Consider the following 27,771-nt stretch of genomic DNA (forward strand, 5'->3'; position numbering starts at 1 on the left):
AGTGGTGTATGGACATTGTGTTGTGTTGTTCTAGTGGTGTATGGACATTGTGTTGTTCTAGTGGTGTATGGGCATTGTGTTGTTCTAGTGGTGTATGGGCATTGTGTTGTGTTGTTCTAGTGGTGTATGGACATTGTGTTGTTCTAGTGGTGTATGGACATTGTGTTGTTCTAGTGGTGTATGGGCATTGTGTTGTGTTGTTCTAGTGGTGTATGTGTTGTTCTAGTGGTGTATGGACATTGTGTTGTTCTAGTGGTGTATGGACATTGTGTTGTTCTAGTGGTGTATGGACATTGTGTTGTTCTAGTGGTGTATGGACATTGTGTTGTGTTGTTCTAGTGGTGTATGGGCATTGTGTTGTGTTGTTCTAGTGGTGTATGGGCATTGTGTTGTTCTAGTGGTGTATGGACATTGTGTTGTGTTGTTCTAGTGGTGTATGGGCATTGTGTTGTGTTGTTCTAGTGGTGTATGGGCATTGTGTTGTGTTGTTCTAGTGGTGTATGGGCATTGTGTTGTGTTGTTCTAGTATGGACATTGTGTTGTGTTGTTCTAGTGGTGTATGGACATTGTGTTGTTCTAGTGGGATGGGCATTGTGTTGTGTTGTTCTAGTGGTGTATGGACATTGTGTTGTGTTGTTCTAGTGGTGTATGGGCATTGTGTTGTGTTGTTCTAGTGGTGTATGGGCATTGTGTTGTTCTAGTGGTGTATGGACATTGTGTTGTGTTGTTCTAGTGGTGTATGGGCATTGTGTTGTGTTGTTCTAGTGGTGTATGGACATGGTTGTTCATTGTATGGGTTGTGTTGTTCTAGTGGTGTATGGACATTGTGTTGTGTTGTTCTAGTGGTGTATGGGCATTGTGTTGTTCTAGTGGTGTATGGACATTGTGTTGTGTTGTTCTAGTGGTGTATGGGCATTGTGTTGTTCTAGTGGTGTATGGACAGTGGTGTATGGTGTATGGGCATTGTGTTGTTCTAGTGGTGTATGGACATTGTGTTGTGTTGTTCTAGTGGTGTATGGACATTGTGTTGTGTTGTTCTAGTGGTGTATGGACATTGTGTTGTTCTAGTGGTGTATGGGCATTGTGTTGTTCTAGTGGTGTATGGGCATTGTGTTGTTCTAGTGGTGTATGGGCATTGTGTTGTTCTAGTGGTGTATGGACATTGTGTTGTTCTAGTGGTGTATGGACATTGTGTTGTGTTGTTCTAGTGGTGTATGGACATTGTGTTGTGTTGTTCTAGTGGTGTATGGACATTGTGTTGTTCTAGTGGTGTATGGGCATTGTGTTGTTCAGTTGTGGACATTGTGTTGTGTTGTTCTAGTGGTGTATGGGCATTGTGTTGTGTTGTTCTAGTGGTGTATGGGCATTGTGTTGTTCTAGTGGTGTATGGACATTGTGTTGTTCTAGTGGTGTATGGGCATTGTGTTGTGTTGTTCTAGTGGTGTATGGACATTGTGTTGTGTTGTTCTAGTGGTGTATGGGCATTGTGTTGTTCTAGTGGTGTATGGACATTGTGTTGTGTTGTTCTAGTGGTGTATGGGCATTGTGTTGTGTTGTTCTAGTGGTGTATGGACATTGTGTTGTGTTGTTCTAGTGGTGTATGGACATTGTGTTGTGTTGTTCTAGTGGTGTATGGGCATTGTGTTGTGTTGTTCTAGTGGTGTATGGACATTGTGTTGTGTTGTTCTAGTGGTGTATGGACATTGTGTTGTGTTGTTCTAGTGGTGTATGGGCATTGTGTTGTGTTGTTCTAGTGGTGTATGGGCATTGTGTTGTGTTGTTCTAGTGGTGTATGGGCATTGTGTTGTGTTGTTCTAGTGGTGTATGGGCATTGTGTTGTGTTGTTCTAGTGGTGTATGGGCATTGTGTTGTGTTGTTCTAGTGGTGTATGGGCATTGTGTTGTGTTGTTCTAGTGGTGTATGGGCATTGTGTTGTGTTGTTCTAGTGGTGTATGGGCATTGTGTTGTTCTAGTGGTGTATGGACATTGTGTTGTGTTGTTCTAGTGGTGTATGGGCATTGTGTTGTGTTGTTCTAGTGGTGTATGGGCATTGTGTTGTGTTGTTCTAGTGGTGTATGGGCATTGTGTTGTGTTGTGTTGTTCTAGTGGTGTATGGGCATTGTGTTGTGTTGTTCTAGTGGTGTATGGGCATTGTGTTGTGTTGTTCTAGTGGTGTATGGACATTGTGTTGTGTTGTTCTAGTGGTGTATGGGCATTGTGTTGTTCTAGTGGTGTATGGACATTGTGTTGTTCTAGTGGTGTATGGACATTGTGTTGTGTTGTTCTAGTGGTGTATGGGCATTGTGTTGTGTTGTTCTAGTGGTGTATGGACATTGTGTTTGTGTATCTAGTGTTCTAGTGGTGTATGGGCATTGTGTTGTGTTGTTCTAGTGGTGTATGGACATTGTGTTGTGTTGTTCTAGTGGTGTATGGGCATTGTGTTGTTCTAGTGGTGTATGGACATTGTGTTGTTCTAGTGGTGTATGGGCATTGTGTTGTGTTGTTCTAGTGGTGTATGGGCATTGTGTTGTGTTGTTCTAGTGGTGTATGGGCATTGTGTTGTGTTGTTCTAGTGGTGTATGGACATTGTGTTGTGTTGTTCTAGTGGTGTATGGGCATTGTGTTGTTCTAGTGGTGTATGGACATTGTGTTGTGTTGTTCTAGTGGTGTATGGACATTGTGTTGTGTTGTTCTAGTGGTGTATGGGCATTGTGTTGTGTTGTTCTAGTGGTGTATGGGCATTGTGTTGTGTTGTTCTAGTGGTGTATGGGCATTGTGTTGTGTTGTTCTAGTGGTGTATGGGCATTGTGTTGTGTTGTTCTAGTGGTGTATGGGCATTGTGTTGTGTTGTTCTAGTGGTGTATGGGCATTGTGTTGTGTTGTTCTAGTGGTGTATGGGCATTGTGTTGTGTTGTTCTAGTGGTGTATGGGCATTGTGTTGTTCTAGTGGTGTATGGGCATTGTGTTGTGTTGTTCTAGTGGTGTATGGGCATTGTGTTGTTCTAGTGGTGTATGGGCATTGTGTTGTGTTGTTCTAGTGGTGTATGGACATTGTGTTGTGTTGTTCTAGTGGTGTATGGGCATTGTGTTGTGTTGTTCTAGTGGTGTATGGACATTGTGTTGTGTTGTTCTAGTGGTGTATGGACATTGTGTTGTGTTGTTCTAGTGGTGTATGGACATTGTGTTGTTCTAGTGGTGTATGGGTTGTGTTGTTCTAGTGGTGTATGGACATTGTGTTGTTCTAGTGGTGTATGGACATTGTGTTGTGTTGTTCTAGTGGTGTATGGACATTGTGTTGTGTTGTTCTAGTGGTGTATGGGCATTGTGTTGTGTTGTTCTAGTGGTGTATGGGCATTGTGTTGTTCTAGTGGTGTATGGACATTGTGTTGTGTTGTTCTAGTGGTGTATGGACATTGTGTTGTGTTGTTCTAGTGGTGTATGGGCATTGTGTTGTGTTGTTCTAGTGGTGTATGGACATTGTGTTGTGTTGTTCTAGTGGTGTATGGGCATTGTGTTGTTCTAGTGGTGTATGGACATTGTGTTGTTCTAGTGGTGTATGGGCATTGTGTTGTGTTGTTCTAGTGGTGTATGGGCATTGTGTTGTGTTGTTCTAGTGGTGTATGGACATTGTGTTGTGTTGTTCTAGTGGTGTATGGGCATTGTGTTGTGTTGTTCTAGTGGTGTATGGACATTGTGTTGTGTTGTTCTAGTGGTGTATGGACATTGTGTTGTGTTGTTCTAGTGGTGTATGGGCATTGTGTTGTGTTGTTCTAGTGGTGTATGGGCATTGTGTTGTGTTGTTCTAGTGGTGTATGGGCATTGTGTTGTGTTGTTCTAGTGGTGTATGGGCATTGTGTTGTGTTGTTCTAGTGGTGTATGGGCATTGTGTTGTGTTGTTCTAGTGGTGTATGGGCATTGTGTTGTGTTGTTCTAGTGGTGTATGGGCATTGTGTTGTGTTGTTCTAGTGGTGTATGGGCATTGTGTTGTTCTAGTGGTGTATGGACATTGTGTTGTGTTGTTCTAGTGGTGTATGGGCATTGTGTTGTTCTAGTGGTGTATGGGCATTGTGTTGTGTTTTCTAGTGGTGTATGGACATTGTGTTGTGTTGTTCTAGTGGTGTATGGGCATTGTGTTGTGTTGTTCTAGTGGTGTATGGATATTGTGTTGTGTTGTTCTAGTGGTGTATGGATTGTGTTGTTCAGTGGTGTATGGGCATTGTGTTGTTCTAGTGGTGTATGGACATTGTGTTGTTCTAGTGGTGTATGGACATTGTGTTGTGTTGTTCTAGTGGTGTATGGACATTGTGTTGTGTTGTTCTAGTGGTGTATGGGCATTGTGTTGTGTTGTTCTAGTGGTGTATGGGCATTGTGTTGTTCTAGTGGTGTATGGACATTGTGTTGTGTTGTTCTAGTGGTGTATGGACATTGTGTTGTGTTGTTCTAGTGGTGTATGGGCATTGTGTTGTGTTGTTCTAGTGGTGTATGGGCATTGTGTTGTGTTGTTCTAGTGGTGTATGGGCATTGTGTTGTGTTGTTCTAGTGGTGTATGGACATTGTGTTGTGTTGTTCTAGTGGTGTATGGACATTGTGTTGTTCTAGTGGTGTATGGGCATTGTGTTGTTCTAGTGGTGTATGGACATTGTGTTGTGTTGTTCTAGTGGTGTATGGACATTGTGTTGTGTTCTAGTGGTGTATGGGCATTGTGTTGTGTTGTTCTAGTGGTGTATGGGCATTGTGTTGTGTTGTTCTAGTGGTGTATGGGCATTGTGTTGTTCTAGTGGTGTATGGACATTGTGTTGTGTTGTTCTAGTGGTGTATGGACATTGTGTTGTTCTAGTGGTGTATGGGCATTGTGTTGTGTTGTTCTAGTGGTGTATGGACATTGTGTGTTGTTCTAGTGGTGTATGGGCATTGTGTTGTGTTGTTCTAGTGGTGTATGGACATTGTGTTGTGTTGTTCTAGTGGTGTATGGGCATTGTGTTGTGTTGTTCTAGTGGTGTATGGACATTGTGTTGTGTTGTTCTAGTGGTGTATGGACATTGTGTTGTGTTGTTCTAGTGGTGTATGGGCATTGTGTTGTGTTGTTCTAGTGGTGTATGGACATTGTGTTGTGTTGTTCTAGTGGTGTATGGGCATTGTGTTGTGTTGTTCTAGTGGTGTATGGGCATTGTGTTGTGTTGTTCTAGTGGTGTATGGGCATTGTGTTGTGTTGTTCTAGTGGTGTATGGGCATTGTGTTGTGTTGTTCTAGTGGTGTATGGCATTGTGTTGTGTTGTTCTAGTGGTGTATGCATTGTGTTGTTCTAGTGGTGTATGGACATTGTGTTGTGTTGTTCTAGTGGTGTATGGGCATTGTGTTGTTCTAGTGGTGTATGGGCATTGTGTTGTGTTGTTCTAGTGGTGTATGGACATTGTGTTGTGTTGTTCTAGTGGTGTATGGGCATTGTGTTGTGTTGTTCTAGTGGTGTATGGGCATTGTGTTGTGTTGTTCTAGTGGTGTATGGACATTGTGTTGTGTTGTTCTAGTGGTGTATGGACATTGTGTTGTTCTAGTGGTGTATGGGCATTGTGTTGTTCTAGTGGTGTATGGACATTGTGTTGTTCTAGTGGTGTATGGACATTGTGTTGTGTTGTTCTAGTGGTGTATGGACATTGTGTTGTGTTGTTCTAGTGGTGTATGGGCATTGTGTTGTGTTGTTCTAGTGGTGTATGGGCATTGTGTTGTTCTAGTGGTGTATGGACATTGTGTTGTGTTGTTCTAGTGGTGTATGGACATTGTGTTGTGTTGTTCTAGTGGTGTATGGCATTGTGTTGTGTTGTTCTAGTGGTGTATGGACATTGTGTTGTGTTGTTCTAGTGGTGTATGGGCATTGTGTTGTTCTAGTGGTGTATGGACATTGTGTTGTTCTAGTGGTGTATGGGCATTGTGTTGTGTTGTTCTAGTGGTGTATGGGCATTGTGTTGTGTTGTTCTAGTGGTGTATGGGCATTGTGTTGTGTTGTTCTAGTGGTGTATGGGCATTGTGTTGTGTTGTTCTAGTGGTGTATGGACATTGTGTTGTGTTGTTCTAGTGGTGTATGGACATTGTGTTGTGTTGTTCTAGTGGTGTATGGACATTGTGTTGTTCTAGTGGTGTATGGGCATTGTGTTGTGTTGTTCTAGTGGTGTATGGGCATTGTGTTGTGTTGTTCTAGTGGTGTATGGGCATTGTGTTGTGTTGTTCTAGTGGTGTATGGGCATTGTGTTGTGTTGTTCTAGTGGTGTATGGGCATTGTGTTGTGTTGTTCTAGTGGTGTATGGGCATTGTGTTGTTCTAGTGGTGTATGGGCATTGTGTTGTTCTAGTGGTGTATGGACATTGTGTTGTGTTGTTCTAGTGGTGTATGGGCATTGTGTTGTAGTTGTTGGGCAGTGGTGTTCTATGGTGTACATTGTGTTGTTCTAGTGGTGTATGGGCATTGTGTTGTGTTGTTCTAGTGGTGTATGGGCATTGTGTTGTGTTGTTCTAGTGGTGTATGGACATTGTGTTGTTCTAGTGGTGTATGGGCATTGTGTTGTTCTAGTGGTGTATGGACATTGTGTTGTTCTAGTGGTGTATGGACATTGTGTTGTGTTGTTCTAGTGGTGTATGGGCATTGTGTTGTGTTGTTCTAGTGGTGTATGGGCATGTTGTGTTGTTCTAGTGGTGTATGGGCATTGTGTTGTTCTAGTGGTGTATGGACATTGTGTTGTGTTGTTCTAGTGGTGTATGGACATTGTGTTGTGTTGTTCTAGTGGTGTATGGACATTGTGTTGTTCTAGTGGTGTATGGGCATTGTGTTGTGTTGTTCTAGTGGTGTATGGGCATTGTGTTGTGTTGTTCTAGTGGTGTATGGACATTGTGTTGTGTTGTTCTAGTGGTGTATGGACATTGTGTTGTTCTAGTGGTGTATGGGCATTGTGTTGTTCTAGTGGTGTATGGACATTGTGTTGTGTTGTTCTAGTGGTGTATGGACATTGTGTTGTGTTGTTCTAGTGGTGTATGGGCATTGTGTTGTGTTGTTCTAGTGGTGTATGGGCATTGTGTTGTGTTGTTCTAGTGGTGTATGGGCATTGTGTTGTTCTAGTGGTGTATGGACATTGTGTTGTTCTAGTGGTGTATGGACATTGTGTTGTGTTGTTCTAGTGGTGTATGGGCATTGTGTTGTGTTGTTCTAGTGGTGTATGGGCATTGTGTTGTTCTAGTGGTGTATGGACATTGTGTTGTTCTAGTGGTGTATGGGCATTGTGTTGTGTTGTTCTAGTGGTGTATGGGCATTGTGTTGTGTTGTTCTAGTGGTGTATGGGCATTGTGTTGTTCTAGTGGTGTATGGGCATTGTGTTGTTCTAGTGGTGTATGGGCATTGTGTTGTTCTAGTGGTGTATGGGCATTGTGTTGTGTTGTTCTAGTGGTGTATGGACATTGTGTTGTGTTGTTCTAGTGGTGTATGGGCATTGTGTTGTGTTGTTCTAGTGGTGTATGGGCATTGTGTTGTTCTAGTGGTGTATGGACATTGTGTTGTGTTGTTCTAGTGGTGTATGGGCATTGTGTTGTGTTGTTCTAGTGGTGTATGGACATTGTGTTGTGTTGTTCTAGTGGTGTATGGACATTGTGTTGTTCTAGTGGTGTATGGACATTGTGTTGTTCTAGTGGTGTATGGGCATTGTGTTGTTCTAGTGGTGTATGGACATTGTGTTGTTCTAGTGGTGTATGGGCATTGTGTTGTGTTGTTCTAGTGGTGTATGGACATTGTGTTGTGTTGTTCTAGTGGTGTATGGACATTGTGTTGTGTTGTTCTAGTGGTGTATGGACATTGTGTTGTTCTAGTGGTGTATGGACATTGTGTTGTTCTAGTGGTGTATGGACATTGTGTTGTTCTAGTGGTGTATGGACATTGTGTTGTTCTAGTGGTGTATGGGCATTGTGTTGTGTTGTTCTAGTGGTGTATGGGCATTGTGTTGTGTTGTTCTAGTGGTGTATGGGCATTGTGTTGTGTTGTTCTAGTGGTGTATGGGCATTGTGTTGTGTTGTTCTAGTGGTGTATGGACATTGTGTTGTGTTGTTCTAGTGGTGTATGGACATTGTGTTGTGTTGTTCTAGTGGTGTATGGGCATTGTGTTGTTCTAGTGGTGTATGGACATTGTGTTGTGTTGTTCTAGTGGTGTATGGACATTGTGTTGTGTTGTTCTAGTGGTGTATGGACATTGTGTTGTGTTGTTCTAGTGGTGTATGGGCATTGTGTTGTTCTAGTGGTGTATGGGCATTGTGTTGTTCTAGTGGTGTATGGGCATTGTGTTGTTCTAGTGGTGTATGGGCATTGTGTTGTTCTAGTGGTGTATGGACATTGTGTTGTGTTGTTCTAGTGGTGTATGGGCATTGTGTTGTTCTAGTGGTGTATGGACATTGTGTTGTGTTGTTCTAGTGGTGTATGGGCATTGTGTTGTTCTAGTGGTGTATGGACATTGTGTTGTTCTAGTGGTGTATGGGCATTGTGTTGTTCTAGTGGTGTATGGACATTGTGTTGTGTTGTTCTAGTGGTGTATGGACATTGTGTTGTGTTGTTCTAGTGGTGTATGGACATTGTGTTGTTCTAGTGGTGTATGGGCATTGTGTTGTTCTAGTGGTGTATGGGCATTGTGTTGTTCTAGTGGTGTATGGGCATTGTGTTGTTCTAGTGGTGTATGGACATTGTGTTGTTCTAGTGGTGTATGGACATTGTGTTGTGTTGTTCTAGTGGTGTATGGACATTGTGTTGTGTTGTTCTAGTGGTGTATGGACATTGTGTTGTTCTAGTGGTGTATGGGCATTGTGTTGTTCTAGTGGTGTATGGACATTGTGTTGTGTTGTTCTAGTGGTGTATGGACATTGTGTTGTGTTGTTCTAGTGGAGTATGGGCATTGTGTTGTTCTAGTGGTGTATGGACATTGTGTTGTTCTAGTGGTGTATGGACATTGTGTTGTTCTAGTGGTGTATGGACATTGTGTTGTTCTAGTGGTGTATGGACATTGTGTTGTTCTAGTGGTGTATGGACATTGTGTTGTTCTAGTGGTGTATGGACATTGTGTTGTTCTAGTGGAGTAGGGACCAATACCGCAAACACACACATTATACTAAAACACACACAGCATAAACACCACAACAGGTATCTTCATGTCATTTGAAGCACAGATGATAAACAGAGAGACATACTCACACACAAACAACAGCTTTTACACACACACACACCTGTACTGAGTCAGTCTCGTCCCGGAAACATTCAGGTTCAGGGGGATCCATCTGATAGTTCACTGCCTGGTACAACACCTGGGCAGAAACAGAAAGAGGGAGAGAGAAAGGAGAGAGAGAGAGAAAGGGAGAGGGGGAAAGAAGGGAGAGGGGGAAAGAGAAAGGGAGAGGGGAAAGAGAGAGAAAGGCAGAGGGAGAGAGAGAGAGGGAGGGAGAAGGGGAGAGAGAAAGGGAGAGGGAGAAAGGGAGAGGGAGAAAGGGAGAGGGAGAAAGGGAGAGGGAGAGAAAGGGAGAAAGGGAGAGGGAGAAAGGGAGAAAGGGAGAGAGTGAGGGAGCAGCATTATTCAGCTCTGATCATTGCGACGTCGAAGCCCAGTGCTGGGAATTCATTTTCACACTTATATGAATGGAATGAATGTAAACTAATGTTGGTGCAGCCCACTGTTATTATCTAACCAATCGAGTCTGTAATAACAACATGTTTCAAGCAGACCACCATAGTCCCTGTGCCCAAGGAAGCGAAGGTAACCTGCCTAAAATTATTACCGCCCTGGAGCACTCACGTCGGTAGCCATGACGAGTTTTGAAAGGCTGGTCAAGGCTCACATCAACACCATCATGCCAGAAACCCTGGGGTGTCCAACCCTGTTCCTGGAGAGCTACCTTCCTGTATGTTTTCGCTTCAACCACAGTTGTAACATGGTTCAGCTTTTCAACCAGCTAATTATTACAATCAGGTGTGCTAGCTTAGGGTTGGAATAAAAACCTACAGGATGGTAGCTCTCCAGGAACAGGGTTGGAATAAAAACCTACAGGATGGTAGCTCTCCAGGAACAGGGTTGGAATAAAAACCTACAGGATGGTAGCTCTCCAGGAACAGGGTTGGAATAAAAACCTACAGGATGGTAGCTCTCCAGGAACAGGGTTGGAATAAAAACCTACAGGATGGTAGCTCTCCAGGAACAGGGTTGGAATAAAAACCTACAGGATGGTAGCTCTCCAGGAACAGGGTTGGAATAAAAACCTACAGGATGGTAGCTCTCCAGGAACAGGGTTGGAATAAAAACCTACAGGATGGTAGCTCTCCAGGAACAGGGTTGGAATAAAAACCTACAGGATGGTAGCTCTCCAGGAACAGGGTTGGAATAAAAACCTACAGGATGGTAGCTCTCCAGGAACAGGGTTGGAATAAAAACCTACAGGATGGTAGCTCTCCAGGAACAGGGTTGGAATAAAAACCTACATGGTAGGAACAGGGTTGGAATAAAAACCTACAGGATGGTAGCTCTCCAGGAACAGGGTTGGAATAAAAACCTACAGGATGGTAGCTCTCCAGGAACAGGGTTGGAATAAAAATACAGGAAAAACAGGGTTGGAATAAAAACCTACAGGATGGTAGCTCTCCAGGAACAGGGTTGGAATAAAAACCTACAGGATGGTAGCTCTCCAGGAACAGGGTTGGAATAAAAACCTACAGGATGGTAGCTCTCCAGGAACAGGGTTGGAATAAAAACCTACAGGATGGTAGCTCTCCAGGAACAGGGTTGGAATAAAAACCTACAGGATGGTAGCTCTCCAGGAACAGGGTTGGAATAAAAACCTACAGGATGGTAGCTCTCCAGGAACAGAGTTGGAATAAAAACCTACAGGATGGTAGCTCTCCAGGAACAAGGTTGGAATAAAAACCTACAGGATGGTAGCTCTCCAGGAACAGGGTTGGAATAAAAACCTACAGGATGGTAACTCTCCAGGAACAGGGTTGGAATAAAAACCTACAGGATGGTAGCTCTCCAGGAACAGGGTTGGAATAAAAACCTACAGGATGGTAGCTCTCCAGGAACAGGGTTGGACAGCCCTGCCCTAGACACACTCCAATTCGTAAACGGCCCCAACAGATACACAATCTCTACTCCACACTGCCCTTTCCCACCTGGACAAACGGAACACCTGTAGCAAATGCTACAGCTCAGCGTTAAACACCATAGTGCCCTCAAAGCTCATCACTAAGCTAAGGACCCTGGGACTAAACACCTCCCTCTGCAACTAGATCCTGGACTTTCTGACAAGCTGCCCCCCCCCCCAGGTGGTAAGGGTAGGTAACAACAAATCTGCCATGCTGATCCTCAACACTGGGGCCCCTCAGGGGTGTGTACTTATTCCCCTGCTGTACTCCCCGTACACCCACGACTGCGAGGCCAATCACGACTCCAACACCATCATTAAGTTTGTTGACGACACAACAGTGGTAGGCCTGATCACTGATAACGATGAGACAGCCTATAGGGAGGAGGTCAGAGACCTGGCAGTGTGGGCCTAACACCTGTGCCAGTGTGGGCCTAACACCCGTGGCAGTGTGGGCCTAACCAGTGTGGGCCTAACACCCGTGCCAGTGTGGGCCTAACACCCGTGCCAGTGTGGGCCTAACACCCGTGCCAGTGTGGGCCTAACACCCGTGCCAATATATCCTCCAAAACACCGGCTTCTTGGACATGAACACTTAAATAAACGCTATCAAACAGGAATATACAGTATACATGAACCAGGGGACCAACAGGAACCAGAAAGATGTAGAGACAACACTTGCCATTTTGAATAAATGTTATAATTTGTATTGTTTTTCCTGTATCTGTGAGTCTCCGCAGAAATGGTCTTCACAGAAGAGTGGGAGACCAACTCCATCTTAATGTCCATGATTGTTCAACGAGCAGATGTCCACATACTTTTGGTGATGTAATGTGGTGCCAGGAAATAACCTCTCACTCAACGTCAAACAGAACAAAAGGGGGATGATCGTGGACTTCAGGAAACAGCAGAGGGAGCACCCCCCACCCCATCACTGACAAAATGTTCCACCCACACAGAGTGGTGAAGGTGGCGCAACAGCGCCTCTTCAACCTCAGGAGGCTGAATAAATTTGGCTTGGCACCTAAAACCCGCACAATTGAAAGCATCCTGTTGGGCTGTATCACCGCCTGGTACGACAACTGCACCGCCTGCGACCACAGGGCTCTCCAGAGGGTAGTGCGGTCTGCCGAATGCATCACCGGGGGCAAACTACCTGCCCTTCAGGACACCTACAGCACCCGATGTCACAGGAAGGCCAACAATATCATCAAGGACAACAACGACTCATTCCATGGAGGGCTGAGTGTGACCTTAATTCATCAATCAAGTGAGGACTGAAAACCCACAGACAATTGGCCTTCCAAGGAATGAGTTTGACACATGGTCTAGAGGGTAAAGGTCAGGAGTTACCTGTGTCTGTAGGTCACTAGAGGCAGCCAGGAGGGGGTGGATGCTGGCGGGGGGGCAGTGTGTCAAAGAGAAGGCCAGCAGCTCCTGGCGAGCCCTGAGGTCCATGTACCCCTCACACTGTCCAAGCAGGCTACACACTTCCCAGCCATCACCGTAACCTGTAGAGGAAGGGGAGATGTCACAATAGCATAAGACCAACTATTTAACCCTAGTAGTGCACTATATAGGGAATAGTGTGTTATTCGTTATGAAGCCTAAGAAAACACTGCAACACAATCTCCTCAGACAAGTTGTCTGTGACACCTCCCTCCCTCCATCCCTCCTCCTCCCCTCCTCTCTCCTCTCCTCGTTCTTTTATCTCTCATTCTATCCCACTATTTCTGTCTTCCTGCCTGTTTCCATATCTCCATCCCTCCCTCCCCCCAGTCCACCATCGCTACAGTGTTACTCCCGTGCATTAAAGCCACTGATAAAAGGTTAAAACGCTTTATACCATGGTAGAGTTGAATAGTCGTTTCTGATTGGTCTTGAAGGGCATTCTAAAAGCATGCATCATAATGCCCGGTAGAGTTCCATGGTAGAGTTGAATAGTCGTTTCTGATTGGTCTTGAAGGGCATTCTAAAGCATGCATCATAATGCCCGGTAGAGTTCCATGGTAGAGTTGAATAGTCGTTTCTGATTGGTCTTGAAGGGCATTCTAAAGCATGCATCATAATGCCCGGTAGAGTTCCATGGTAGAGTTGAATAGTCGTTTCTGATTGGTCTTGAAGGGCATTCTAAAGCATGCATCATAATGCCCGGTAGAGTTCCATGGCTATATGTATTCCTTATGTGTTTAATGTTTGAGCTGCTTTTGAAAGCAAAAGTCAAATTGAAAAGCATTATTGATGATGACGTCGCTCCCAGTTGTTTTCATTGTGTGGGGGGGGGGGGGGGGGGTTCGTTGGTGCCACCGCATGAGGCTGTGCAGGCCGACATTTATGAAGTCGTTCACTGCAGTTAATAATGAGCATGCACACCCATTAAAAACAATCACTGTAAAAACTGTTAAATTGATGAAGAATTGGATGGATGAGGAATTGAAACATGGTGTGGTTGAGAGGGATGAGGCAAAAGGAATGGCAAATAAGTCTGGCTGAACAACCCATTGGCCAACGAACTGCAAGTTGCAAAATCATGTGACTAAACTGAATAAAAAGAAGAAAAACACTATGAAACAGAGATGAATGACAGAAATAATGAGAAAAAAAAGCTTTGGCGCACCTTAAATTACATTTTGGGGAAAAAGGCAAATTCAGCTCCATCATTTATTATATCAGATGGCTCATTCATCACAAAAACCCACTGATATTGCCAACTACTTTAATTATTATTTTTTCATTGGCAAGATTAGCCAAGTAAGGCATATGACATGCCAGCAGAAAACGCTGACACTACACATCCAAGTATAATACCATTCAGAAGTTTGGGGGTAACTTAGAAAGTAGCTTCTTTAAATTAAAAAAAAGAAAAAAAAAAGCAATTTTTTTTGTCCATTAAAATAACATCAAATTGATCAGAAATACAGTGTAGACATTGTTAATGTTGTAAATGACTATTGTAGCTGGAAACGGCTGTTTTTAATGGAATATCTACATAGGCGTACAGAGGCCCATTATCAGCAACCATCACTCCTGTGTTCCAATGGCACGTTGTGTTACCTAATCCAAGTTTATCATTTTAAAAGGCTAATTGATCATAAGAAAATCCTTTTGCAATTATGTTAGAACAGCTGAAAACTGTTGTTCTGATTAAAGAAGCAATAAAACTGGCCTTTAGACTAGTTGATGATTTGAGAAACAGATGCCTCTCACAAGTCCTCAACTGGCAGCTTCATTAAATAGTACCCACAAAACACCAGTCTCAACGTCAACAGTGAAGAGGCGACTCCGGGACGATGGCCTTCTAGGCAGAGTTGTAAAGGAAGAGCCATCTCTCAGACCGGCCAATAAAAAGAAAAGATTAAGATGGGCAAAAGAACACAGGCACTGGACAGAGGAACTCTGCCTAGAAGGCCAGCATCCCAGAGGTAATGGGTATAAATCAGAGAGGTAATGGGTATAAATCAGAGAGGTAATGGGTATATATCAGGGAGGTAATGGGTATAGATCAGGGAGGTAATGGGTATAGATCAGGGAGGTAATGGGTATAGATCAGGGAGGTAATGGGTATATATCAGGGAGGTAATGGGTATATATCAGGGAGGTAATGGGTATATATCAGGGAGGTAATGGGGATAGATCAGTGAGGTAATGGGTATAGATCAGGAAGGTAATGGGGATAGATCAGTGAGGTAATGGGTATATATCAGGGAGGTAATGGGTATATATCAGGGAGGTAATGGGGATAGATCAGGGAGGTAATGGGGATAGATCAGTGAGGTAATGGGTATATATCAGGGAGGTAATGGGTATAGATCAGGGAGGTAATGGGTATAGATCAGGGAGGTAATGGGTATAGATCAGGGAGGTAATGGGTATAGATCAGGGAGGTAATGGGTATAGATCAGGGAGGTAATGGGGTAAGATCAGGGCGGTAATGGGTATAGATCAGGGAGGTAATGGGGATAGATCAGGGAGGTAATGGGGATAGATCAGGGAGGTAATGGGATAGATCAGGGAGGTAATGGGTATATATCAGGGAGGTAATGGGGAGGTAATGGGGAAATATCAGGGAGGTAATGGGTATAGATCAGGGCGGTAATGGAGATAGATGTGGTAAAATGATCATGGAGGTAGATGGGGACAGGAAGCTGGGGATAGATCAGGGAGCACATTCAACAAATCTATCAAAGTGAATATGGGGTCAAATCAGCCATGGAGATAGATGTATAAAAACTTAAATCCCAGACTGTGGGGACAGGAAGCTGGATTGGTGCACATTCAACAAATCTAACAAAGTGAATATTTGTCAAATCAGCCATGGTTGATGTATTATAACTTAAATCCCATTTGGATATACAGACCATTCAGAAAGTATTCAGACCCCTTGACTGTTTCCAAATTTTGTTACGTTACAGCCTTATTCTAAAGTGGATAAAACAAAACATTTTCCCTCAACAATCTCCACACAATACCCAATAATGACATCACAATACCCCATAATGACATCACAATACCCCATAATGACATCACAATACCCCATAATGACATCACAATACCCCATAATGACAACGCAAACAGATTCTGACATTTTGTCCAAATTTATTCCAAATCTAAATAGAAATACCTTATTTACATAAGTATTCAGACCTTTTACTATGAGACTTGGAATTGATCTCAGGTGCATCCTGTTTCCATTTATCTTCCTTGAGATGTTTCTACAACATGATTAGAGTCCACCTGTGGTAAATTCAATTGATTGGACATGATTTGGCAAGGCTCACGCCTGTCTATATAAGGTCCCACAGTTGACAGGTGCATGTCAGAGTATAAACCAAGTCATGAGGTCGAAGGAATTGTCCGAAGAGCTCCGAGACAGATGGTGTCAGGTTTCCTCCAGATGTGACTCTTAGTATTCAGGCCAGAGAGTTCAATGTTGGTTTCATCAGACCAGAGAATCTTATTTCTCGTGGTCTGATAGTTCTTCAGGTGCCTTTTGCCAAACTCCAAGTGGGCCTTTTACTGAGAAATGGCTTCCGTCTGGCCGCTCTACCATAAAGGTCTGATTGGTGGTCCTTCTGGAAGGTTCTCCTATCTCCACAGAGGAAATCTGGAGCTCTGTTAGAGTGACTATCGGGTTCTTGGTCACCTCCCTGACCAAAGCCCTTCTCCCCTGTTCAGTGGCGGTACTGTCAAACCCAACCTTCAGCGCCCAAAAACCCAACCATCAGCGCCCAAACCCCCCAAAAACCCAACCTTCAGCGCCCAAACCCCCCAAAAACCCAACCTTCAGCGCCCAAACCCCCCAAAAACCCAACCTTCCGCGCCCAAACCCCCCAAAAACCCAACCATCAGCGCCCAAACCCCCCAAAAACCCAACCTTCAGTGCCCAAACCCCCCAAAAACCCAACCATCAGCGCCCAAACCCCCAAAAACCCAACCTTCCGCGCCCAAACCCCCAAAAACCCAACCATCAGCGCCCAAACCCCCAAAAACACCCAGCGCCCAAACCCCCAAAAACCCAACCATCAGCGCCCAAACCCCCAAAAACCCAACCTTCAGCGCCCAAACCCCCAAAACTCAACCTTCAGCGCCCAAAACCCCAAAACTCAACCTTCAGCGCCCAAACCCCCAAGAACCCAACCTTCAGCGCCCAAACCCCCAAAACCCATCCTTCAGCGCCCAAACCCCCAAAACCCCAAAAACCCCCAAAAAACCATCAGCGCCAAACCCCCAAAAACCCAACCTTCAGTGCCCAAACCCCCAAAAACCCAACCATCAGCGCCCAAACCCCCAAAAACCCAACCTTCCGCGCCCAAACCCCCAAAAACCCAACCATCAGCGCCCAAACCCCCAAAAACCCAACCTTCCGCGCCCAAACCCCCAAAAACCCAACCATCAGCGCCCAAACCCCCAAAACCCAACCTTCAGCGCCCAAACCCCCAAGAACCCAACCTTCAGCGCCCAAACCCCCAAAACCCATCCTTCAGCGCCCAAACCCCCAGAAACCCAACCTTCAGCGCCCAAACCCCCCAGAAAAAGCACCATTCTGCACTAACTAATTTTTATTCAGACATTTGGAAGACAAATAAAGACTACCATTTAAAACTATATAAATATGTTTTTTTATTTAATTTTATTTCACCTTTTTAGGTCGGCCAATCGAGAACAAGTTCTCATTTACGACTGCGATCTTGCCAAGATAAAGCAAAGCAGTGCGTCAAACAAGAGTCGAGACTGAATCAATTCACCCTGGTGTGCGGACTGGTTTTATAACGAATTCACACAAACCAGAAAAAAACGTAACAATATGTCTGCGAAACTGTATATTCACATTATTATGAATTAATTGTGGTTTATTCGGTAGCATTTCGTAGCGTGACTGATTTTACTAATTGCATTAGTACTGTACAAAGTTAGAGGTGTGCTATTTGATAGATTCCCCTCAGGTTTTCCCCCCTACCCCCGCTCCCCTACCAGGTTTTCCAGTGTGGAGACCTGAGGTCAGACCTACCCCCGCCCCCTACCTCGGGCTTCCAGAGGGGAGACCTGAGGTCAACCTACCCCCACCTCCCTACCTCGGGCTTCCAGAGGGGAGACCTGAGGTCAACCTACCCCCGCCCCCCTACCTCGGGCTTCTATTAGGGAGACCTGAGGTCAACCTACCCACGCCCCCCTACCTCGGGTTTCCAGTATGGAGACCCAAGGTCAACCTACCCCCACCTCCCTACCTCGGGCTTCCAGTATGGAGACCCAAGGTCAACCTACCCCCGCCCCCTACCTCGGGTTTCCAGAGGGGAGACCAAGGTCAACCTACCCCCGCCCCCCTACCTCGGGCTTCCAGTGGGGAGATCTTCCCAGGCAGTAGTAGCCTGCCTAGCTCACAAACTAGAATCAGGGTGCCCACTCCGACAAGTTTAATCGACTTGGTTTTGACTCTGACATGCACTGTCAACTGTGAGACCTTATATAGACAGGTGTGTGCCTTGCCAAATCATGTCCTATCAATTGAATTGACCACAGGTGGACTACAATCAAGTTGTAGAAACATCTCAAGGATGATCAATGGAAACAGGATGCACCTGAGCTCAATTTTTCTAGTATCATAGCAAAGGGTCTGAATATTTATGCAAATAAGGTATCTGTTCTTTATTTTTAATACATTTGCACCTGTTTTTGCTTTGTCATTATAGGGTATTGTGATGTCATTATGGGCTATTGTAATGTCATTATGGGCTATTGTAATGTCATTATGGGCTATTGTGATGTCATTATGGGGTATTGTGATGTCATTATGGGGTATTGTGATGTCATTATGGGGTATTGTGATGTCATTATGGGGTATTGTGATGTCATTATGGGGTATTGTGATGTCATTATGGGGTATTGTAATGTCATTATGGGGTATCATGTCATTATGGGGTATTGTGATGTGTCATAGATTGATGTCATTAAAAAATATTGTGATGTCATTTGGGGTATTGTGATGTCATTATTTATTTAATCAATTATAGAAAATGTCATTATGGCTATTGTGATGTAACAAAATGTCATTATGGGGAGAAAGTCAAGGGGTCTGAATTACTTTGGGGTATTGTGATGTCATTATGGGGTATTGTGATGTCATTATGCATGTTACCTCACGGTGATGTCATTCGGGAAACATAATCGAAAAAGGCCACTACTATGCATGGTGCAGCTCCAAAATGTCCTACCCAAACGTCCACTACTATGCATGGTGCAGCTCCACAATGTCCTACCCAAACGTCCACTACTATGCACGGTGCAGCTCCAACATGTCCTACCCAAACGTCCACTACTATGCACGGTGCAGCTCCAACATGTCCTTCCCAAACGTCCACTACTATGCATGGTGCAGCTCCAACATGTCCTACCCAAACGTCCACTACTATGCATGGTGCAGCTCCACAATGTCCTACCCAAACGTCCACTACTATGCATGGTGCAGCTCCACAATGTCCTACCCAAACGTCCACTACTATGCATGGTGCAGCTCCACAATGTCCTACCCAAACGTCCACTACTATGCATGGTGCAGCTCCACAATGTCCTACCCAAACGTCCACTACTATGCACGGTGCAGCTCCAACATGTCCTACCCAAACGTCCACTACTATGCACGGTGCAGCTCCAACATGTCCTACCCAAACGTCCACTACTATGCACGGTGCAGCTCCACAATGTCCTACCCAAACGTCCACTACTATGCACGGTGCAGCTCCAACATGTCCTACCCAAACGTCCACTACTATGCACGGTGCAGCTCCAACATGTCCTTCCCAAACGTCCACTACTATGCATGGTGCAGCTCCAACATGTCCTACCCAAACGTCCACTACTATGCATGGTGCAGCTCCACAATGTCCTACCCAAACGTCCACTACTATGCATGGTGCAGCTCCACAATGTCCTACCCAAACGTCCACTACTATGCATGGTAGCCATGGTGCAGCTCCACAATGTCCTACCCAAACGTCCACTACTATGCATGGTGCAGCTCCACAATGTCCTACCCAAACGTCCACTACTATGCATGGTGCAGCTCCACAATGTCCTACCCAAACGTCCACTACTATGCATGGTGCAGCTCCACAATGTCCTACCCAAACGTCCACTACTATGCACGGTGCAGCTCCAACATGTCCTTCCCAAACGTCCACTACTATGCATGGTGCAGCTCCAACATGTCCTACCCAAACGTCCACTACTATGCATGGTGCAGCTCCACAATGTCCTACCCAAACGTCCACTACTATGCATGGTGCAGCTCCACAATGTCCTACCCAAACGTCCACTACTATGCATGGTGCAGCTCCACAATGTCCTACCCAAACGTCCACTACTATGCATGGTGCAGCTCCACAATGTCCTACCCAAACGTCCACTACTATGCATGGTGCAGCTCCACAATGTCCTACCCAAACGTCCACTACTATGCATGGTGCAGCTCCACAATGTCCTACCCAAACGTCCACTACTATGCATGGTGCAGCTCCAACATGTCCTACCCAAACGTCCACTACTATGCATGGTGCAGCTCCAACATGTCCTACCCAAACGTCCACTACTATGCATGGTGCAGCTCCAACATGTCCTACCCAAACGTCCACTACTATGCATGGTGCAGCTCCAACATGTCCTACCCAAACGTCCACTACTATGCATGGTGCAGCTCCACAATGTCCTACCCAAACGTCCACTACTATGCACGGTGCAGCTCCAACATGTCCTACCCAAACGTCCACTACTATGCACGGTGCAGCTCCAACATGTCCTACCCAAACGTCCACTACTATGCACGGTGCAGCTCCAACATGTCCTACCCAAACGTCCACTACTATGCACGGTGCAGCTCCACAATGTCCTACCCTGGAAGCATGTCTTTCAGACATGAGGAAGTGTACGACGGTAAATGTTTTACTTTTAAAGTCGGACGAAACAGATTACTATACCACAACAAAACACGCTGGTGGGCAATTAATCTCGATGGTTGTACAGTCCTCGGAGTTAGACCCTGATCTCTCTTTCCTTAAACATAAAAAAAAATACTTTTGAAAAGCTACAACATTACTATACCCTGATACAAATTTCCATCTTCTTGGGAAAAAATCCTAAACCTTTTGTCCAAAAATGATGTGGAGGAGCTAATGCTTTCGAGGTTAGACGACTGCAATGCTCTACTCTCCGGCTACTACAACATTCGGATAAAGCACTGAATAAACTTCAGTTCCTTTTAAACACAGCTGATGGAATGTTGAGTAGAACCCCCAAAAAAAACAGCACATTACGGTACAACGTTACTGGCCCCTCAAAACGGGCTTCCTGTTGAGGTGGTTTTACAACATTAACCTACAAAGCATTACATGGGCTGCTACCTATCTCTCTGATTTGGTCCTGCCGTACATACCTACACCTACGCTACAGTCACGCTACAGTCACGAGACGCAGGCCTCCTTACTGTCCCTAGAATTTCTAAGCAAACAGCTGGAGGCAGGCCTTTCTGCCAAATTTACTACAACATTACTATACCACGAGTACAAAGTTACTACAACACTGTTACTACATTACAACACTACAACGTTACTACAACGTTACTACAACGTTACTACAACGTTACTAACACTACAACGTTACTACAATGTTACTAACACTACAACACTACAACGTTACTACAATGTTATTACATTACAACACTACAACGTTACTACAACGTTACTACAATGTTACTACATTACAACACTACAACGTTACTACAACGTTACTACAATGTTACTACATTACAACACTACAACGTTACTACAACGTTACTACAACGTTACTACAACACTGTTACTACACTACAACTGTTACTACATTACAACACTACAACGTTACTACAACGTTACTACAACGTTACATTACAACACAACGTTACTACAACGTTACTACAACGTTACATTACAATGTTACTACAATGTTATTACATTACAACACTACAAAGTTACTACAATGTTACTACATTTACAACACTACAACGTTACTACAATGTTACTAACACTACAACACTACAACGTTACTACAATGTTATTACATTACAACACTACAACGTTACTACAACGTTACTACAACGTTACTACAATGTTATTACATTACAACACTACAACGTTACTACAACGTTACTACAACGTTACTACAATGTTATTACATTACAACACTACAACGTTACTACAACGTTACTACAACGTTACTAACACTACAACGTTACTACAATGTTACTACATTACAACACTACAGCAATACAACACTACAAAGTTACTACAATGTTACTACATTACAACACTACAACGTTACTACAACGTTACTACAACGTTACTACAACGTTACTACAACGAGGTAACCCACCTGAGGCCATGAGGTCCTGACAGTGTATGTAGGAGGTCTTGTAGTCCAGCGCCTGAAGAGCCTGTTGAGCTAGTAGAGAGAACACCTGACCCTTACACCTCCACTCATCACCACCTGGAGACAGAGAAACACTGGTTAGACCCTTACACCTCCACCTGGAGACAGAGAAACACTGGTTAGACCCTTACACCTCCACTCATCACCACCTGGAGACAGAGAAACACTGGTTAGACCCTTACACCTCCACTCATCACCACCTGGAAGCAGAGAAACACTGGTTAGACCCTTACACCTCCACCTGGAGACAGATAAACACTGGTTAGACCCATACACCTCCCCCTGGAGACAGATAAACACTGGTTAGACCCTTACACCTCCACTCATCTCCACCTGGAGACAGAGAAACAGTGGTTAGACCCTTATACCTCCACCTGGAGACATAGAAACACTGGTTAGACCCTTATACCTCCACCTGGAGACAGAGAAACACTGGTTAGACCCTTACACCTCCACCTGGAGACATAGAAACACTGGTTAGACCCTTACACCTCCACTCATCACCACCTGGAAGCAGAGAAACACTGGTTAGACCCTTACACCTCCACCTGGAGACAGAGAAACACTGGTTAGACCCTTACACCTCCACTCATCACCACCTGGAGACAGAGAAACACTGGTTAGACCCTTACACCTCCACCTGGAGACAGAGAAACACTGGTTAGACCCTTACACCTCCACTCATCTCCACCTGGAGACAGAGAAACACTGGTTAGACCCTTACACCTCCACCTGGAGACAGAGAAACACTGGTTAGACCCTTACACCTCCACTCATCACCACCTGGAAGCAGAGAAACACTGGTTAGACCCTTATACCGCCACCTGGAGACATAGAAACACTGGTTAGACCCTTATACCTCCACCTGGAGACATAGAAACACTGGTTAGACCCTTACACCTCTACTCATCACCAACTGGAGACATAGAAACACTGGTTAGACCCTTACACCTCCACCTGGAGACAGATAAACACTGGTTAGACCCTTACACCTCCACTCATCTCCACCTGGAGACAGAGAAACACTGGTTAGACCCTTACACCTCCACCTGGAGACAGAGAAACACTGGTTAGACCCTTACACCTCCACTCATCACCACCTGGAAGCAGACAAACACTGGTTAGACCCTTATACCACCACCTGGAGACATAGAAACAGTGGTTAGACCCTTATACCTCCACCTGGAGACATAGAAACACTGGTTAGACCCTTATACCTCCACCTGGAGACAGAGAAACACTGGTTAGACCCTTACACCTCCACCTGGAGACATAGAAACACTGGTTAGACCCTTACACCTCCACTCATCACCACCTGGAAGCAGAGAAACACTGGTTAGACCCTTACACCTCCACTCATCACCACCTGGAGACAGAGAAACACTGGTTAGACCCTTATACCTCCACCTGGAGACATAGAAACACTGGTTAGACCCTTACACCTCTACTCATCACCAACTGGAGACATAGAAACACTGGTTAGACCCTTACACCTCCACCTGGAGACAGATAAACACTGGTTAGACCCTTACACCTCCACTCATCTCCACCTGGAGACAGAGAAACACTGGTTAGACCCTTACACCTCCACCTGGAGACAGAGAAACACTGGTTAGACCCTTACACCTCCACTCATCACCACCTGGAAGCAGACAAACACTGGTTAGACCCTTATACCACCACCTGGAGACATAGAAACAGTGGTTAGACCCTTATACCTCCACCTGGAGACAGAGAAACACTGGTTAGACCCTTACACCTCCACCTGGAGACATAGAAACACTGGTTAGACCCTTACACCTCCACTCATCACCACCTGGAAGCAGAGAAACACTGGTTAGACCCTTACACCTCCACTCATCACCACCTGGAGACAGAGAAACACTGGTTAGACCCTTACACCTCCACTCATCACCACCTGGAGACAGAGAAACACTGGTTAGACCCTTACACCTCCACTCATCACCACCTGGAGACAGAGAAACACAGGTTGGACCCTTACAGCCACTAAAGAGTTGCCAAATCAGAAGTCTTCATGTTTATTCTGTGAAACTGTTCCCCATGGAGTGCTCCTGTTGTGTTATCAGGGTGTCACGGTTAAACCCTTCCCCTAGGTGTCACGGTTAAACCCTTCCCCTAGGTGTCACGGTTAAACTCTTCCCCTAGGTGTCACGGTTAAACTCTTCCCCTTGGTGTCACGGTTAAACTCTTCCCCTAGGTGTCACGGTTAAACTCTTCCCCTAGGTGTGTGTGTGTTACCTGCGACTCTGAGCAGTGAGGCCAGGTCCAGAAGCAGGGCTGATTGTGTGTTACCTGCGACTCTGAGCAGTGAGGCCAGGTCCAGAAGCAGGGCTGATTGTGTGTTACCTGCGACTCTGAGCAGTGAGGCCAGGTCCAGAAGCAGGGCTGATTGTGTGTAGGCCTTAGAACACTGGGAAATACACTGCTCAATTATAGACAACCGGTCCACACGCAGACGCACTGTAGAGAGAGAGAGGGGAGAGGGGCAGGGGAGAGAGGCAGGGGAGAGAGGCAGGGGAGAGAGGCAGGGGAGAGAGGCAGGGGAGAGAGGCAGGGGAGAGAGGCAGGGGAGAGGGGCAGGGGAGAGAGGCAGGGGAGAGAGGGGCAGGGGAGAGAGAGGCAGGGGAGAGAGGGGCAGGGGAGAGAGAGGCAGGGGAGAGAGGGGCAGGGAGAGAGAGGCAGGGGAGAGAGGGGCAGGGAGAGAGGGGCAGGGGAGAGGGGCAGGGGAGGGGCAGGGGAGAGAGGGGGAGGGAGGGGCAGGGGAGAGAGAGGGAGAGAGGGGCAGGGGAGAGAGGGGGAGAGAGGGGCAGGGGAGGGCAGGGGGGAGAGAGGGGAGAGAGGGGCAGGGGAGAGAGAGGGGAGAGAGGGGCAGGGGAGAGAGAGGGGAGAGAGGGGCAGGAGAGAGAGAGAGGGGCAGGGGAGAGAGGGGCAGGGGAGGGGCAGGGGAGAGGGGCAGGGAGAGAGGGGCAGGGGAGAGAGGGGCAGGGGGAGGGAGAGGGGCAGGGGAGAGAGGGGCAGGGGAGAGAGAGGGGAAGGGGAGAGAGGCAGGGGAGAGAGGGGAAGGGGAGAGAGAGGGAGAGAGGGGCAGGGGAGAGAGAGGGGCAGAGGGGAGAGAGGGGCAGGGGGAGAGAGGGGAGAGAGGGGCAGGGAGAGAGGGAGAGAGGGGAGGGGGAGAGAGGGAGAGAGGGAGGGGAGAGAGAGGGGAGAGAGGGAGGGAGAGAGAGAGGGAGAGAGGGAGGGGGAGAGAGAGGGGGAGAGAGGGGGAGGGGAGGAGAGGGGAGAGGGGGAGAGGGAGAGGGGAGGGGGGGGAGGGAGGGAGGGAGAGGGGGAGGGGAGAGGGAGGGGAGAGGGCAGGGGAGAGAGGGAGGGGAGAGAGGCAGGGGGAGAGAGGCAGGGGAGAGCAGGGGAGAGAGAGGGGGGAGGGAGAGGGGAGAGAGAGAGGGAGAGGGGCAGGGGAGAGAGAGGGGGAGAGAGGGGAGAGGGGCAGGGGAGAGAGAGAGGGGGGAGGGGCAGGGGAGAGAGAGAGGGGAGAGAGAGAGGGGAGAGATACAGAACAAGAACATCAACTCTGAGACTATCGATACAGAACAAGGGTAAAACGTTTCATGACTCGTCTGCAGCTTGAAGTTGAGTCTAGAACATCTACAACCGCCAAAGCATCTATTCGATGAGAACATTCCCGAACGGTACTCTGAAGTATCCATTCTAACCACTGTTGGGTTCTGAGAATATGAAATATACTTAATTGATGTCACTGATGGAGTGCTGAGGTTGACAGAGTCTACACCAGAAGGTAATGGGTATCTGTAGGAGGAAGGTATATAGTGGAGGGTCTACACCAGAAGGTAATGGTTATAGGAGGAAGGTATATAGTGGAGGGTCTACACCAGAAGGTAATGTGTATCTGTAGGAGGAAGGTATATAGTGGAGGGTCTACACCAGAAGGTAATGGTTATAGGAGGAAGGTATATAGTAGAGGGTCTACACCAGAAGGTAATGTGTATCTGTAGGAGGAAGGTATATAGTGGAGGGTCTACACCAGAAGGTAATGGTTATAGGAGGAAGGTATATAGTGGAGGGTCTACACCAGAAGGTAATGTGTATCTGTAGGAGGAAGGTATATAGTGGAGGGTCTACACCAGAAGGTAATGGTTATAGGAGGAAGGTATATAGTAGAGGGTCTACACCAGAAGGTAATGTGTATCTGTAGGAGGAAGGTATATAGTGGAGGGTCTACACCAGAAGGTAATGGTTATAGGAGGAAGGTATATAGTGGAGGGTCTACACCAGAAGGTAATGGTATTATAGGAGGAAGGTATATAGTGGAGGGTCTACACCAGAAGGTAATGTGTATCTGTAGGAGGAATGTATATAGTGGAGGGTCTACACCAGAAGGTAATGGTTATAGGAGGAAGGTATATAGTGGAGGGTCTACACCAGAAGGAAATGGTATATTGAGTAAATGAATGTCTTCTGAGTGCCACCATATGAAGATCATCAAAGGTAAGGGATTAATTTTATCTCTATTTCTGAGTTTTGTAACGCTTCTGCTTGGCTGGTTATTGTATGTAATAATTTGTCAACTGGGCTATGTTCTGGGCTAGGTATGTTCTGGGCTAGGTATGTCTGGGCTAGGTATGTTCTGGGCTAGGTATGTTCTGGGCTAGGTATGTTCTGGGCTAGGTATGTCCTGGGCTAGGTATGTCCTGGGCTAGGTATGTCCTGGGCTAGGTATGTTCTGGGCTAGGTATGTTCTGGGCTAGGTATGTTCTGGGCTAGGTATGTCCTGGGCTAGGTATGTTCTGGGCTAGGTATGTTCTGGGCTAGGTATGTTCTGGGCTAGGTATGTTCTGGGCTAGGTATGTTCTGGGCTAGGTATGTTCTGGGCTAGGTATGTTCTGGGCTAGGTATGTCCTGGGTTCTAGGTATGTTCTGGGCTAGGTATGTTCTGGGCTAGGTATGTTCTGGGCTAGGTGGGTTCTAGGCTAGGTATGCCCTGGGCTAGGTGGGTTCTGGGCTAGGTATGTCCTGGGCTAGGTATGTTCTGGGCTAGGTATGTTCTGGGCTAGGTATGTTCTGGGCTAGGTATGTTCTGGGCTAGGTATGTTCTGGGCTAGGTGGGTTCTGGGCTAGGTGGGTTCTGGGCTAGGTATGTCCTGGGCTAGGTATGTCCTGGGCTAGGTATGTTCTGGGCTAGGTGGGTTCTGGGCTAGGTGGGTTCTGGGCTAGGTATGCCCTGGGCTAGGTATGTCCTGGGCTAGGTATGTCCTGGGCTAGGTATGTCCTGGGCTAGGTATGTTCTGGGCTAGGTATGTTCTGGGCTAGGTATGTTCTGGGCTAGGTATGTCCTGGGCTAGGTATGTCCTGGGCTAGGTATGTTCTGGGCTAGGTATGTCCTGGGCTAGGTATGTTCTGGGCTAGGTATGTTCTGGGCTAGGTATGTTCTGGGCTAGGTATGTTCTGGGCTAGGTATGTTCCTAGGTGGGTTCTGGGTAGGTGGGTTCTGGGCTAGGTATGTCCTGGGCTAGGTATGTCCTGGGCTAGGTATGTTCTGGGCTAGGTGGGTTCTGGGCTAGGTGGGTTCTGGGCTAGGTATGCCCTGGGCTAGGTATGTCCTGGGCTAGGTATGTCCTGGGCTAGGTATGTCCTGGGC

At 46.2% G+C, this 27,771-nt stretch overlaps 1 protein-coding gene across 1 annotated transcript in view; it reads right to left on the reverse strand.

Moving 5' to 3' along the window:
• Positions 1-27,771, reverse strand: part of nbas (NBAS subunit of NRZ tethering complex) — a 337,178-nt gene that overhangs the window by 173,582 nt on the left and 135,825 nt on the right. Inside the window, 4 exon segments of the mRNA XM_065026122.1 lie at positions 9,243-9,320; positions 12,498-12,655; positions 22,041-22,154; positions 24,465-24,578. Coding sequence (XP_064882194.1) covers positions 9,243-9,320; positions 12,498-12,655; positions 22,041-22,154; positions 24,465-24,578 — 464 coding nt within the window.

This window comes from Oncorhynchus nerka, linkage group LG13 (genome assembly GCF_034236695.1).
Source record: "Oncorhynchus nerka isolate Pitt River linkage group LG13, Oner_Uvic_2.0, whole genome shotgun sequence".
Classification (NCBI taxonomy): Eukaryota; Metazoa; Chordata; class Actinopteri; order Salmoniformes; family Salmonidae; genus Oncorhynchus; species Oncorhynchus nerka.